Genomic DNA, 15467 nt, shown 5'->3' with positions numbered 1-15467 from the left:
AAAATGTTCCCTGTACCTTCTGTTTAAAAGCCCTAGTAGCAAAGATGGCGACACCATCTGAAAACATTCTGTATTTTGCAGTTTACAAAATGTGATTCTGTAATTGCCGTTCAACATGCATTCTGTTTTTAGTTCTGTGATGATCCTCCAAGTGACAGTAACAATCGTAGATGGTATAAACAATATGAAACCACTGGCTGTATTTGTAAAGGGAAGAGTACAGGACAATCGAGTGTGTCCAAAGACAATGTTGAATTTGTAAGATTCTTTTGTGCGTAGTCATAGGAAATCTTTCCTCAATTGCAATTACAACTGCTAAAATTTCTTTGGCCTAAGATGGTGCACTTCCTCACTGGCATGATGCTGTATGCGATTGGTTGAATGAAATTCTTCCTGACTGCCAGATCGGTCACTAAGGACCAGATCACAGGGCTCTTTTGCCGTGGCCTCCACGATCACCCGATCTGACCGTGTGCAATTTTTTTCTTTGGGGTTTATAAAGGATCAAACACATGTGCCACTGTTACCAGCTGACCTAGTCGACTTGAGACGCAGGATTGAAGCTGCTGTCACATCAATTACTCCAGACTTAGTAATTAAGGTATTAGATGAACTCTCCTATCGGCTGGATGGTGTACCATGTGACGAATGGTGCTCACATTGAACACTTGTAGGAAAAACCGTTTGAGTGTTGCATTTTCATTTCATATATAATTTATCAATGTAAGTAAAACTTAATAAATATTAAATAATTTTGAAACACATATTTTTATGTTACACATATATTTTATGTTTTTTTCTCCACGGGTAGTCCTTCAAGGACAATGCAGATGTAATTTTATGCCATTTCTTTTTTCTTCCAGATGTTCTTCATTCTTTCAAACAACATTCATTCTATGAGTATTAGAAAAATCTTTTTGCGAAGAAAGTTTATTATAAAAAAAAAAATATTGTTCTTTACCGGGTCCATGAAAGCATTGAACATAATGTGTTTAAATTGTTTTATCGATAGGATTAGATTAAATCACTAAATTACACCAAAACAGAGAAATATTTAGAAATTTTATGTATAATCATTTCTCTCTCTCTCTCTCTCTCTCTCTCTCTCTCTCTATATATATATATATATATATATATATATATATATATATATATTAATTACATAATTTTATATCTGTAGGTTATTGTTATAATATATTTCATTATTTTATTTTTGAATATAGCATGGTGTATTTATGGTAATCAGCTAAAGAATGTTAATAAAAACATGTTAGATTTTACCAAAAGTGAAAATCATAGTATTATTATTATTATTAATTCTGTTTATCCTCAGTAGCAAATAGGTATTAATGGTTGGTTAAAAACCTATTTCTAAAAATATATTATGAAATATTCCAAACAGGAGAGTAACAAGCTTTTGAAGAAAAAAATTTTTCTAACACTTCTGACTTATAATTATTCTAATTTATTAAAAAATATATGAAAAATGTGGAAATAAATTAAGTTAGGTTGATCATAATTAAAACAAAATGTTGAAATGTTTTACATGATGTATTACCATAGCCAGATGTACTAGTATATGACCTGAGTAATTCATGCTAGGCTCATTTACATGGCATGTGTGTCCCGTAAACACTAAAGATAAGCATACATATTGTTAGAGTATTTTTGAGCCGCATGATGTATTTGGATCGGGTGATCACAATAATTTTTATTCCAGGGAGAGACCCTGCTACAGAAATAAAACATTATGTCAATGTTCAAACGTCGGTCAGGTATTCATGTTCAAACATCAGTTATTTGATTGGTTTAATGCACCTTCCCAAGATTCCGAATCAAGTGCCAGTTGTTTCATGTTTGTATGCCCCCTACATCCCTAACAATTTGTTTTACATATTCCAAATGTTACCTGCCTTCAGAGTTTTTCCCTTCTACCTGTCCCTCCAATATCAAAGTGACTATTCCAGGATGCCTTAAGATGTGGCTTATAAGTTTGTCTCTTCTTTTAACTATTTTTGCAAATGCTTCTTTCTTCATCAATTTGCCACGACACCTCTTCATTTGTCACTATCCATCCATCTGATCTTTAACATTCTTCTATAGCACTGCATTTCAAAAGCTTCTAATCTTTTCTTCTCAATTACTCTGATCATCCATCCAAGTTTCATTTCCATATAAAGCGATGCTCCAGACACATACTTTCAAAAATGTCTTCCTGTTGTCTAAATTCATTTTTGATGTAAACAAATTATATTTCTGACTGAAAGCTCGTTTTGCCTGTACTATTTGACATTTTATGTCGCTTCTGCTTCATCCATCTTTAGTAATTCTACTTCCCAAATAACAAAATTCTTCTACCCCTCATAATCTTTTCTCTTCCTATTCTTATATTTAGTGGTTTACCTAAGTTCTTCCTAATACATTTCATTACTGTCGTTTTGTTCTTGTTTATTTATATGCGGTAGTTCTTGCATAGGACTTCATCCATGCCATTCATTGTTTCTTTTAAATAATTTTTACTTTCAGTTAGAATTACTATATCAGCAAATCATAGCATCTTTATCTTTTCACCTTACACTGTTAGTCCGGATCTAAATTGTTCTTTAACATCATTAACTCCTAGTTCTCCTAGTTCTGTTGCAGTTTGGTTCCTGTAAATGTTAGCAATTGTTCTTGTATCTCTATACTTGAACCCTAAATTTTTTAAAATGCTGAACATTTTATTCCAGTCTATGTTATCAAATGCCTTTTCTAAGTCTATAAATGCCATGTATGTTGGTTTGCTTTTTTTGATCTTCCTTCTACTATTAATCTGAGCACTAACATTGCTTCCCTTGTCCCTATACTTTTCCTGAAACCAATATGTCCTTCTAACACTTCTTCCATTCTCCTCTCATTCTTCTGTACTCTTCACATCTATCTGATTCTACTTTCTTTGATATCATGTCATAACACTCTTTTTGAAGTCTGATGGAACTTTCCCTTTTTAATAAATATTGCACACCAGTTTGTATGTACTTCCTCACCTGCACTGCACAGTAATTCTGCAGGTATCCCATCTATCAAAGGAGCTATTCTGCCATTCAAATCTTTTAGTGTTCTATTAAATTCAGATCTCAGTATTGTATCTCTTTTTTCATCCTCTTTAACTTCCTCTTCTTTCTCTATAACACCACTTTCTAATTCATTTCCTCCGTTGAACTCTTCAATTTATATCACCCACCTATTGGCCTTTTCTTTCGTAGTATAAATCGGTGTGCCATTTTTATTTATTAGATTTTAACTTATGTACTACAAAATTCTCCTTGTCATTCCTGTATGCTCTGTCTATTTTACCGATGATCATTTCTCTTTCCACTTCTGAACACTTTACTTTAATCCACTACTCTTTTGCTAATTTGCACTTCCTGTTTATGGTATTTCTCAAATTGTGCATAGTTCCTTTTACCTTCTTCGTCACTAGCATTCTTATACTTTCTATGTTCAACCATCAGTTGCAATATATCCTCTGATATCGAAGGTTTTCTACAAGTTTTCTTTGTTCCGCCTAAATTCTCTTCTGCTGATTTAAGAATTCCGTTTTTAACATTTTTCCATTCTTCTTCTGCATGTTTTAACTTATCTTTTGTATTCAGACCTCTCGCGATGTCCTCCTCAAAAATCTTATTTACCTCCTCTTCCTCAAGCTTCTCTAAATTCTACCGATTCATCTGACACCTTTTCTTCAGGTTTTTTAAACCCCAATCTACATTTCATTATCACTAAATTATGGTTGCTATCACTGTCTGCTCCTAAATATGCTTTGCAGTTGACGAGTTGATTTCTAAATCTTGTTTAACCATGATATAATCTATCTGATACCTTGTAGTATTACCCAGCTTTTTTCATGTATATATTCTATTATGCTTTTTTACAGGGTATTTGTAATTACTAAACTGTATGTACTTCATGCAGAACTGAATAAGTCTGTCCGCTCTTTCATTCCTTTTTCCCAGCCCATATTCACCCACAGTATTTCCTACCTTGCCTTTTACGATGCTTGCATTCCAGTCTCCAACTATTATTAAATTTTCATCCCCTTTTATGTATTTAATTGCTTCGTCAATTTCTTTGTATATACTCTCCACCTCATCATCATTATTATGGGCACTTGCAGGCATATAGATATTAACAATCGTTGTCGGCTTAGGTTTTGATTTTATCCTTATTACAATGATTAATATCTCTCCCCTATCTTCTTGTTCATTATGAAACCTACTCCTTCCTGCCCTTTATTTGATGCTGAGTTAATTATTCTAAATTTACCAGACAAAAAGTCATTTCACTCTTTAAATTTTGTAACGAATCAACCTATTTTATAAGTCTAAAATAGCATGGAATGTTATATTCCATGCTATGACTTGTAAAACGTTATTTTTTAATTTTCTGTAGTCCCTATCCGGAGATCCAAATGGGGGACTAGTTTACCAAGGAAGGCGCCTTTATCTTTGTTACATGAAAATACAGAGAGCTACATTTTCTTGGAAAAATAACACCTGTGGTTTTCCATTGCTCTTAGCTTCGCAGTACTCATAAGATTGAGTGATGTTGATATGGTCATTTAATTTCTCCAAACCTGTGCCCTTAACAACTACTGAAAGAGCTGCTGCCCTCTTTCAGGAATCATTCTTTTGTCTGGCTTTCAACAGATACCTCTCCAATATGGTTGCACCTTTGTTCCAGCTACTTTGTATCACTGAGCACTCAAGCCCCCTCACCATCAGCAAGGTCTCATGATTCATAGAGGAAGTCTTGTAATACAGCTATTTTTAACCACACTATTAAAGTCTGGTGTAAATTAAGAGTAGCCAATTGTTCAGAAATTGTTAATGTCATATTCCTGTAGGTTGCAATAGTGTCTTGGCACATTACCTGAAGTTAAACACCGGTTCATCTTCAGTAACAAATTGGCCTCTGTAATATAAATCTGGAAAGTTGTATCGCTAGTGATTTTATTAATATTTTTCTGTTTTTCTAATTAAATTTATTTTAACTTTTTCTTTTTCTTCTGTTCTCTCTTATATAGTGTTTTTTTTTTTTTTTACTTCTGCACCAATCAGAGTCAGTTCTGGCTACCATTATTGTTACAGGACGTCTGTTTTGTTGGAACATTCCTATATGCAATGAAATTAGAATTTGAAACTAGGATCCCAAAAATTACAGCTTAGATAACCGGTCACTGGGTATCTCTAAAAGTTATTGTAATACCTTGGAATGCATATATTTCCACAAAAAGATAAGTTAAAGAAAACCGTAATAATCAGTTTGGCAGCACCATCTATCATGTGTTGGTATCACATAAATCCAAACTATAATTAGACTTTTCTAATTTTTAATTGCCATAAAAGTATTGATTAGTTATTGCACTTTCTAGTCTTAAGATTAAATATACAGATCATCTATCCAAATTGTACACCTGAGCCATATCTATAAAATGATAAATTAGCTTCTCTAAGAGGAAGAAGAAGACTGGAACAGTTCTTTGATATTAGACCTTGTTCATTTGTTTTTCTTTAATTGTTAATGGTACATTTATTGTTATTTGTTTTGTTAATGGTACAAAATATGAAGAAAATATAACTTCAAATTTCACAGTAATATCTTCATAATTATTTTAACTTCAATGATTTGTGAAAATGATTGTTTTTTCAATGTTTTCTGGAAATAATTATTGTTTCTTGTTGCTTTCAACAATTATTTTGTTCAAGATCCTTTGTTTTAAGTATGAAAATTACGAATCCTTAAAATAAAAAATTGGTCTGTAGCAGTTTTCTTCTCTAAAATAAAGGCTTTAATTTATTTTATACTATTAAATCATTTAGAAATCTCAGTACTGATGATTGTATAGGCAGATTATATATTTAGGCTCACTAATCTTTTAAAATTTGACTATTTTTTCTTAATTTGCATTTATGTTTAATATTTTAGTACTTAATACATTTAATACTTATAATAAAAATTAAATATCAATAGAACATAAAATAAATTATTAGGCCATTCATACTGATGATTGGTGCACGCTTTTGGTATATTCTTGTATGTAAATTATTGAAATAAAAATGAAAGCACCCCTTTGATATTAGTTTTTGTATTGCTGAAGTCGGTACAAAATATTTATGAAATTTTGATCATGTAATACAATAAAATTTTTTATCAAGTCTGTGTTAGGTAATTCTCTTGTCTTGAGTTCAAAAGAATCCTTCTTAATTCATTCTATTTTATTAAATTGTGTGTTTCTGGATATTAAATTCATCTTGTTGTTAATTATTTAGCTTTTTATCATAGAGCAGTTAAATTATAGGCCTTACTATAAAGCTTAAAGTTTCATTTTTATCGATATACTTAATGTTCACTTTTTTACGACGGTATATTAAAATTGTTTGTGTACTTTAGAGTTCTTAAATCCAACTGATTCTGATGAATCTGATTAAAAAACATTTTGTAAAAATCGCTCTGATAATTGATTAATGGAACAAGTGTTCCATCTTCCTCTGTCTAATCTGAAGATTTCTTCTAAATAAATATGTTTATAGATGAACATTTGTATGAGAAAGTAGCTAAAGTTTTATTCTTGTTATAATAAAACAATAGCTAAATTTCTCGACTTGGTAGAGGAAACTTGCTAAGCAGAAGAAATTACCAGTAAATGTTAAAAAATTATTATTCCAGTCAGTAAAATGTATGTGAGAAAAAAGTTCCACATAAGTTTCAGCTGTTTGGGCTTGTACACTATTTTTTGTTAATGAAATTTAAGTGACAGAACCAGAAAAGCTTATTTTACTGGCAGAATGTAAAATTATTCACGATTTCAAAAACATATTACAAATTTTTTTTTGTAAATTTTATTTCTTTGATTTATTCTAGTAGTTTTTTTTATGTATCTCAAGTAAGTAAATGTGAATTGACTTACATCATGGTCAGTTGGTGATTAATGTTTTACAGACATCGCATAATTTCATTCAGAGTTACCATAATTTTTCTTTCCTGTCTTCCTTAAAATGAACACGTAAAGAGGCGGCATATATTTGTATTCTTTATTAATTTCATTAATTACTATGAAATAAAATCTGAATAGTATGAAGGAAAACTTAAATCCTGTATGAATGCAAGTTCTTTTATCAGTAAATTCTGTTGGTAGCTTATACGAGTACTTTTTCTGAGGTTCTCGTAGACAAGTTGATGTCATGGATGTTAACACACATCCAGAATGGCAGAGATATTATGAAGATCCTGAAAAAGACAAATTACTTAATGTTATATCTTTGGAATTCAGCCATACAAAACTAGAAAATTATGTCCAAGTCACCTGCTCTTGTTCGTCAAATAGATTGGGTCGATTGTGTTTGGCCCAGACATTTGAAAGAAGTTCAGACTGAGTCTACAAATGCTATAGATGAAATGATATATCCAAAAGTACAAAAGTATTGTTTAATGTCTGTAAAACATATACTTAAAGGTAGCAAGGTACGTTCAGTTCTTTGTTTGTTTGCATAACTTTTAAGATTAGAAATCTATGCGAGTTCTGTAATTTTTGTTATTAATTTATTAATAATAATTTGTTGTTTTTATTATTAATTTTATTTTATGTCATGAAATGTCCTTTAATGTAATATTAATATGCGTTTTGAAAATGTGTTAACAATAGTGGCCAAACTGAAACTTTATCAGAAGTATGGTTAATACTGAAGTGGTCATGGCTGTCATAGTTGCATGATACAAAATTAAGATACTATCCATTCTGCTCAAATGAGGCATGTTCCTGCAGGAATTTTATTATTTAAATACATGTAACTCGTTAAATGTCTGATGTTAAAGTATTCTTTTTGTAAAATCTAAATCTATTATCTTGATATCCCTACTCATATTTAAGAGTAGGGATAAAAGCATGGCCAAAAGAGATACCCTTAATTGTAAACCAAAGAGTACATAAATATTAACCTTTCTAAATTAGTACCAGATCAGAACCAAGCATATGATTCCATTTCTCACAATATCCACAGAAAAAAGTATTTTTTTTTAGATTCTTCTGGAAGCACTGGGAAAACCTTTTTGATTAACCTACTTCTCCCATATGTTTGATTGACAGGTAGTGTGGCTCTCGGTGTAGCATTATCAGGAATCACTATGATGCTCCTTGCTGGTGGTAGGATTCCTCATTCAACTTTTAAATTGCCGTTACATATATCATGTGGACAAGAGCCTGTTTGCTGTATACTTAAAAATTGTTCTCTTGGTAAAATTTTTCAAGATACAAAATTTATTATTGTATGGGATGAATGCACTTTGATTCATCAAGCTCATGTTGAAGTGACTGGACCGCACTCTCAGAGACATTAGGTCATGTGATGAGTTAAAGGAAGGTATAACTTTTGTCTTTGCTCAAGATTTTTGGCAAACTTTGCCAGTTATAGCTAAAAGAACAAGAGCTGATCTCACGTCTAAAATCAATACCTATATGGAGATCTGTTAATAATTTGAATTTATGAACTAATATGAAAGTACATCTTGGAGGTGGAGATGCTGAACTCCTATTATAATTACTCGGTGTTGGAAATAGAGCGATACCACATGATCATGGTTCTGTATTTATCGATGCAAAACCATGTAAGATTGTACAGACTATTGATGCTCTAATTTTTATAACTTTATCCTTATACTGATGATCTTTTATAGAAACCGTATCCTATGCCGTATTTTTATAGAAACCGTATACCTATGCTCAGGCACTGGGAACAGAGAACGGAGTGTCCACGGCCTCAACGCGCCAAGGTAACACCTGCACGCTCGCAGGAGATCCTCAGGTACTCAGCCGCAGACCTGTCCAGCCCAGTACCCCCAACGTCTTCTTCTCTGCTGGAACTCCTCCCATAGACAGAGCTTGTCCGTCATCTTCCTAGCATATGAATTCACTGCAGTCCACTCTTCCTCTCCGCTCATTAATATTCGCTGACTGTCTTCCGGCTGGAGCATATTTTTCCCATAGCCCAGGGTATCTAACAACTCCTTTCACTCTTTCCTGAAAGCGGACATCTGAAGTAGACGCGCAGTGGGCTCTCCACACTCGGGAGAGGGGTCGGTGTGGTCTAGACTGAATCACAACAGGTATGGCCTAAGTCTGCCATGGCCCACCAGAAACTGAATGAGATTGTAACCCAGCGAACCATTCGATCTCCTCCTTTTACTTTAAGGGGGCCTACCTGCACACCAATAGTAAGTCCGGCACGAGTGGTCAGCTCCCGGGTTGGATCTTTTATGCCTGCCTCAAATCTCAAGGCAGGAGTTACCAGGCCTGACTATGTCGTTCCCAACTATGCCTGTCTCAAACCGCCGGAGAGGGACACCAGGCCTGACTTGTTCCTAGCACCTCCCTGACGGCGGGTCTCGGTCTTTTCTTTTCCCCGTGCCTGAATGCTCCTAGAGTCCCCACCTGATTACCGGAACATGTAGGCCCCCATGGATAACCCACCTAGTTGGTCTAGTGATGAACGCGTCTTCCCAAATCAGCTGATTTGGAAGTCTAGAGTTCCAGCGTTCAAGTCCTAGTAAAGCCAGTTATTTTTACACAGATTTAAATACTAGATCATGGATACCAGTGCTCTTTGGTGGTTGGGTTTAATTAACCACAGATCTCAGGAATGGTCGAACTGAGAATGTACAAGACTACACTTCATTTACATTCATACCATCCTCATTCATTCTCTGAAGTATTATCTAAACGGTAGTTACCAGAGGTTAAACAGGATAAAGAAAGGCCCTCACGAATGGGGTTGTCCACCCTGCCCTACTCCACACTAATATTTACGCATGATACTCTCGGTGTCTTTAAATCCGATGACCTTAGAAGCAAAAGTGTCTACTAGTTTCCAGTTCTTGTCTGCGAGCATATAGGTAATCAGATTTTGAGGCAAGATGCCATCTGTGTGTTCGGCCGTGTCTTCAACGGGACAGAACATGCAGCATGGTAACGTTCTACTTCCTATCCTATACAAAAAGGCTTCAAAATTGCCGTGCCGTGAGAACCTGTGTAAGTCTTGCACCATGCTTCCAGGTCCGGAATTACTTTCCGTGCCCAGATGGAGGTCTCTCCAGTATTCCATCTTTTTTGCCAGCAATCCAAGGTAACTCTTTTAACATCCGCCTTGTTCCATTCCATTATATCTATTCACCCTTTCCCATACCAACAGGTCAAATGGAGGGATGGATGCTAGGACACAAGCCGAATCATACGATATGGTCCTAAAGACCGAGACGACTCTTAGAAGCAGCCTCCTATATATGCTACCTAATCTGCTTGTGTTTCTCCGAACATTTACTGCTCCACACCACACAGGGGCGGCATACATTATCACCGATGTAAGCGCGGCCGTTATCAGTCTCTTCTTTGAAGCCCTGGGTACCGCTCGGGATTACATGATCACGATCAGGAAATTCATCGTTCTCTCAGCTCTTTCACAACAACTTTTAACATGCTCGCTGAATCGACAGGATTTATATGTTGTTACGCCCAAGTATTTCACTTTGTCGCTTTGCTGCAGGGGCACAGCGGGCAAGCGTAGATTTATACTTCGTCTACCGGAAAGTGTTATGAAAACACATTTGTCGGGAGCCAAGTGGAGGCCATACTCATCCATCCACGTGTTTATACTGGCAATGGTAGCGTTGCCTCGCTCCTGTAACTCATCTTCATTTTTGCCGCCCACAAGGACGGCAAGATCATCGGCGTATGCGATTGTTTCTGAGCACTCACGTTGGCAATCTGAGTACATCATCATAGACCATCAGCCGAAACAGTGGGTCCAATACGGAGCCCTTAGGTACTCCACCAAAAGTCTGGAATCGAATAGAGTTCTCTTCTGATTCGGCTGTAAACCATCTATCGCTTAGATACTCCCTAATTTTGCACTGGAGATAAGCGCTTATGCCCTCGGACCTCAGAGCCAACATAATAACATCCCAGGGCAGGGACCCAAAATCATTTCTCACATCTAGTAAAATTAACAATTTTGGTGTACCCCGGGTTCTCCAGGTGCCTCTCCTGATATTAGCCGCCCATTCAACAACCTTACTCACTGCCTTAGTAGATGACCGCCCCTGTCAGAAGCCGAACTGGTTATCGTGAATGCCGACGCCCTCATTAATTTCGTCTGACGCCAACATCTGTTCTACAGCGTTTCCCAGATTACTGATCAGGCACAGCCGGCGGTATATCGGCGGTTGGTCGTTCTTCCTTGGCTTAGAAAGAAAAACGAGTCGCGATTTCTTCCAACACCGCGGGAAGCTTCGTGTTTTCAGTTCGTGATAGACTATATCTACCATCTCCAGGGAATCTTATTCATCAAGCCTTTAAGGATTGTTGAATAAGATTTGAATAACCTTCTCTACAGCATTGTTGCCTACTTCTTTAAATTATCACAGTTACTTAGAGCGAGTATGATTGATCATTTTTTTTCCCTATTTAAATATATTTATGAATTTATAGAGTTAATTAGTAATTAAAGAAAATGTAAAAAGCAAGTCAGCAAATATTAATTTGCAGAAAAATTAACAATGTTCGAAAAAAAAAAATTATTACAATACTTTAAATTACAGATTAAATCTAAAATAAATTATGCAGATGTATACATTACAATATTTAACACAAGTAATCTTATTATTTCAAATTTATTATGTAAAATATTGTTATTTCATTTTTACATTTTATTGTGGTTCTATTCCTTGTGAACAGTGCCAAAAGTAGGTTATTAAAATTTTACAGAATATGCCTTTTTTATAATAATAATTTTCTACTCTTGAAACAATAGTAAAAATAGAAGAAAATGATATGCATAACACAGTAAAAACCACACAGAATTATATCTGTTTACTCCCAACTGATGTACCTCAAAAACTAGCATGATATATCAAAAAGTTGTCGCTTGCAAATACTAGTAATCAAAACTCTGTGTACTGGTTGGCACGTTATCATAAAAGTTAAGTTTATTATAAAAACATGTTTTTAACACACTTCATCTTCCCTGTATGCCATTTAACATATATGTATACAAATGCATCTACGAAAAGAGTAAAAATATTCAAAATTGTTTTTTTTTTTTAGGATGATTTAGTCTTCTAAATCATCCTAATCATCTAAATCAATCAGGAAACTGAAGACTCTGCAGAACAGAATAATCATGTATGTATGTAAGCATAAAGCACGCAAAGCAGATTAAATATCAACGAAGATACAATGAGATTGGCTGTTATTTATGTCATAGTAATCCCATTGTTTTTGAATGCACAAAAAAAACAAAATGTAATGAACTATTTATCTAGCAATTATGTATTTATATATATAATATATGTATTAATTTCGATTTCATAGATCTAATTTATTTAATTTGAAGCGCTTAAAAATAATAGATTTTCTTGTGACTATGTTAAAATTACAGTCTTGCAAAATAACTTATTTTTTTACATGTAGAATATTTAAAATAAAATAAAATATGTTTGATTTCTTATTAAATGAGAAACTAATATAAATTGTGAATATTAGTATTATTTTTAAATGCGATAAGTTATGAATCACTAAATTGTAAGTATATTTATATTTAATATAATTTTAAGTTAGATTAGGGAAATTGTATGTATTGTGAAAATGAATAAAGGTTTTTTATTGTTAATTTTTTGTAATTAACAAATGTTTGTTTTTATTTCAAAGAATTCCAAATTTACCGGTTTTCTAACTTGCCTAGTGTTTATATAAAGCAGATATGGTGAAGTAATACTAGTAATTTAGCAGATTTTTTTCTAATAATTAATGAAAATAAAAAAGTTATACATTTTAAATATGTAGTAAAATTATTTTTTTTGATTATATTGCAATAAAATAATACTAAATTAGAATTAAAGGCAAGTGCAATTATTATTACTGCTGGATCAACCAGTTGTAGTTGCCATAAATATTTATATAATTTTCAAATATTTTTGTAATCGGTTTAACAGAAAGAAAGAAATCTTCCCAAAGATGAAATTAACCCAGTGATGCTTGTTTAAATTTAGAACTGATAAATTAGCCACAGTTTTGAAAAGTGTATTATAAAAACACTGTGTATTTAAAAATCAAAAATCATTCATAAAAACAGCTTTTATGTTAATTGTATATATATAAAATTTGTGGATTTATTTATGTTATCTGTAAAATTTCATTAAATACAAGAAAAGATACTTTTTTTGGACTCCAGTTGTACAATTGTAGAATTCAATAGTCTGTTTTTTTGTTTTTTTTTTAGGGCGAAAAACGCTTGTGCATTATCATCGCCCGGATTTTTTTTTATATAGAAAAATAAATGTTTTAATACTATTCTGAAAGATGATTAAAACTAACAACTAATATCAAAGGTAAAATTAATATAAGATCAAAGTAACTAGAATTTTACAAAGTCCAAGATGGGTGTAAAGGGCCCATTCTTGGATAACAAAAGATTAAAAAAAACTAAAAACCATAAAAGATCTAATATAAAACTTAAAACTAAAATAACAAAATTAAATAAATCTTAGAACTAACACAAATTATATAATTAAAACTAGGTTAAAAATAAAAATTAAAAAGTTGAAATAAAACTTAAAACTAACATTACTAAAATCTTACAACTAATATCACAGACAGTCTTTAAAATATTAAAAAAAAAGAAACTTATAAAATTTAACAAATTCCGATAAGGAGTGTAAAAGGCTCCTAATCGGATAAAAAAAATCAAAAACTCAGAAAAAACTTATTTAAAAACTAAAAGCATTAAAAAATATAAGCAACAATATTAAATTTTTTGCATTAACCCAGCACTACGCAGAAATAGAAACATCCGGGTTAAAATTTCATTATCATTGCACAAGACACCACGGATGTTTCTAGGTAGATTAAATTTATGACGCAACGCCACAAAACATATGCAATCCACGAGTATATGGTGCACAGTCATGGGGCAGTTGCATGCGCATAGGGGTGCTTGTCATCAGGTAATCGTGTGTCCTATCCGCAATCGACAGAGAACTACTTCCTCACGCCGGGATTTTCTGTATGAGGAGTCTCATTGTAACACAGAATCCTTAATCCGACGGAGTTTATTATCAACGGTAGCCGTCCAGTCACCTTGCCACTTTGCTCTTAGTGATCGTTTTACATAGTTAATGAAATCAGAAGTAGCAACTCGGATGGTGAAAGGAGGCTGGTTACATGCTTCTTTGGCAGCGGAATCTGCATGTTCATTACCTGGAATCCCTACATGGCTAGGGACCCAGCAAATTTTAATTCTGTGTTGCGATTATTCAACTCTGCGATTGCGTTGTAAATTTCAATGACGATAGGATGTTTAGAATAAAAGTTTTTTAGGCTTGGAGAGCACTCCACGAGTCACTGCAAATAAGAAGTTTTCTATATTTAAGGTTAATGATGTTTAGAGCCTTATTTATAGCGTATAGTTCAGCGGTAAACACACTCGTAATACCGGGTAGACCAAACATATAAGTTCTTTCATTGACAACAAATGCACAGCCAACTGTATCGTTTTGTTTCGATCCATCAGTGTATACAACCGCGTCTGGTTTCAATAGTCTGTTAATAATAATATATTGCAACAATTTTTTTTTTTTACAAAAAAATTGCCTCTACAACTTTTATTATTAGGTAAGACTTACTGTTTAGATAAAACCAAGTGTCAATTACTTTTGTCGCCATGTTCAGGATAACCAAAGAAGAAATAGTGAACAGTATAAAAAGATCTATGCTATTAATACCAATTATATTGTTGAGGAGGGTACTCTATGAACAGTTAGGCATTGATTGTTCTTTTATTTAATTTTTTTATTATAGGTATTAATAAATTAAGTTTATTTCTGTAGATATTCATGTAAATATAGTGTTTGATGATATGGATTCTGTACTTTTTAATAGTTTTCAATGGTCAAATGTTTTTTCATTTTTATGTTTCGCTAGTTTATTTTTCTTCTTTCTACATAAAGAGGTTTAATGTAAGCAGCTTTTTTACTACAATCACCAGCCATATTTATTGATAGGCATTTAATATTTTGGACTGCACTTTTTTTTTAGCAATTGTTTATTTTATGTTTAAATGATGCTATCAGCAATTGAAAAGAATGATCTAACACTTGTTAATTTTTTTCATTTTCCATATCATCGGCACAACACTACTAAAATTAAATTATAATTTAAAAAAATACATTTGCAGTATATCCTGCCTTATCATGTAATTATAAGCACTTTTGTGCATGTATTGAATACCACTTGCCCTCAGTGAAAATAACTTTATTTTTTGCTTTCATTGATCAGATTTATGCATTCTGATTTCACCCCTTCTGAATTTCGATAAAAATTTATCAATGTTGTCATTCTTCCTTGGTGTTGGTCAAAGGAACAATCATCTTAAATTGACTTA

At 33.1% G+C, this 15467-nt stretch overlaps 1 protein-coding gene across 6 annotated transcripts in view; it reads left to right on the top strand.

The window, feature by feature from the left end:
- Window positions 1-15467, top strand: part of LOC142324704 (uncharacterized) — a 106246-nt gene that overhangs the window by 77242 nt on the left and 13537 nt on the right. For 3 of the 6 annotated variants that reach the window (XR_012756360.1, XM_075365625.1, XM_075365622.1), the window contains one exon: window positions 8126-12647. The exons of the other annotated variants lie outside the window; for them this stretch is intronic. Coding sequence is in view for 1 of the 3 variants with exons in the window: in XM_075365625.1 (XP_075221740.1) it covers window positions 8126-8146 (21 nt within the window). In the remaining 2 variants the exon portion in view is untranslated. Of the gene's footprint in view, window positions 1-8125; window positions 12648-15467 lie in introns of those variants that run through there. 6 annotated transcript variants of the gene reach the window in all.

This window comes from Lycorma delicatula, chromosome 5, assembly GCF_047948215.1.
Source record: "Lycorma delicatula isolate Av1 chromosome 5, ASM4794821v1, whole genome shotgun sequence".
Lineage (NCBI taxonomy): Eukaryota > Metazoa > Arthropoda > Insecta > Hemiptera > Fulgoridae > Lycorma > Lycorma delicatula.
Note: the sequence above shows the minus strand (reverse complement) of the source record. Positions and strands in the feature narration are given on the sequence as shown.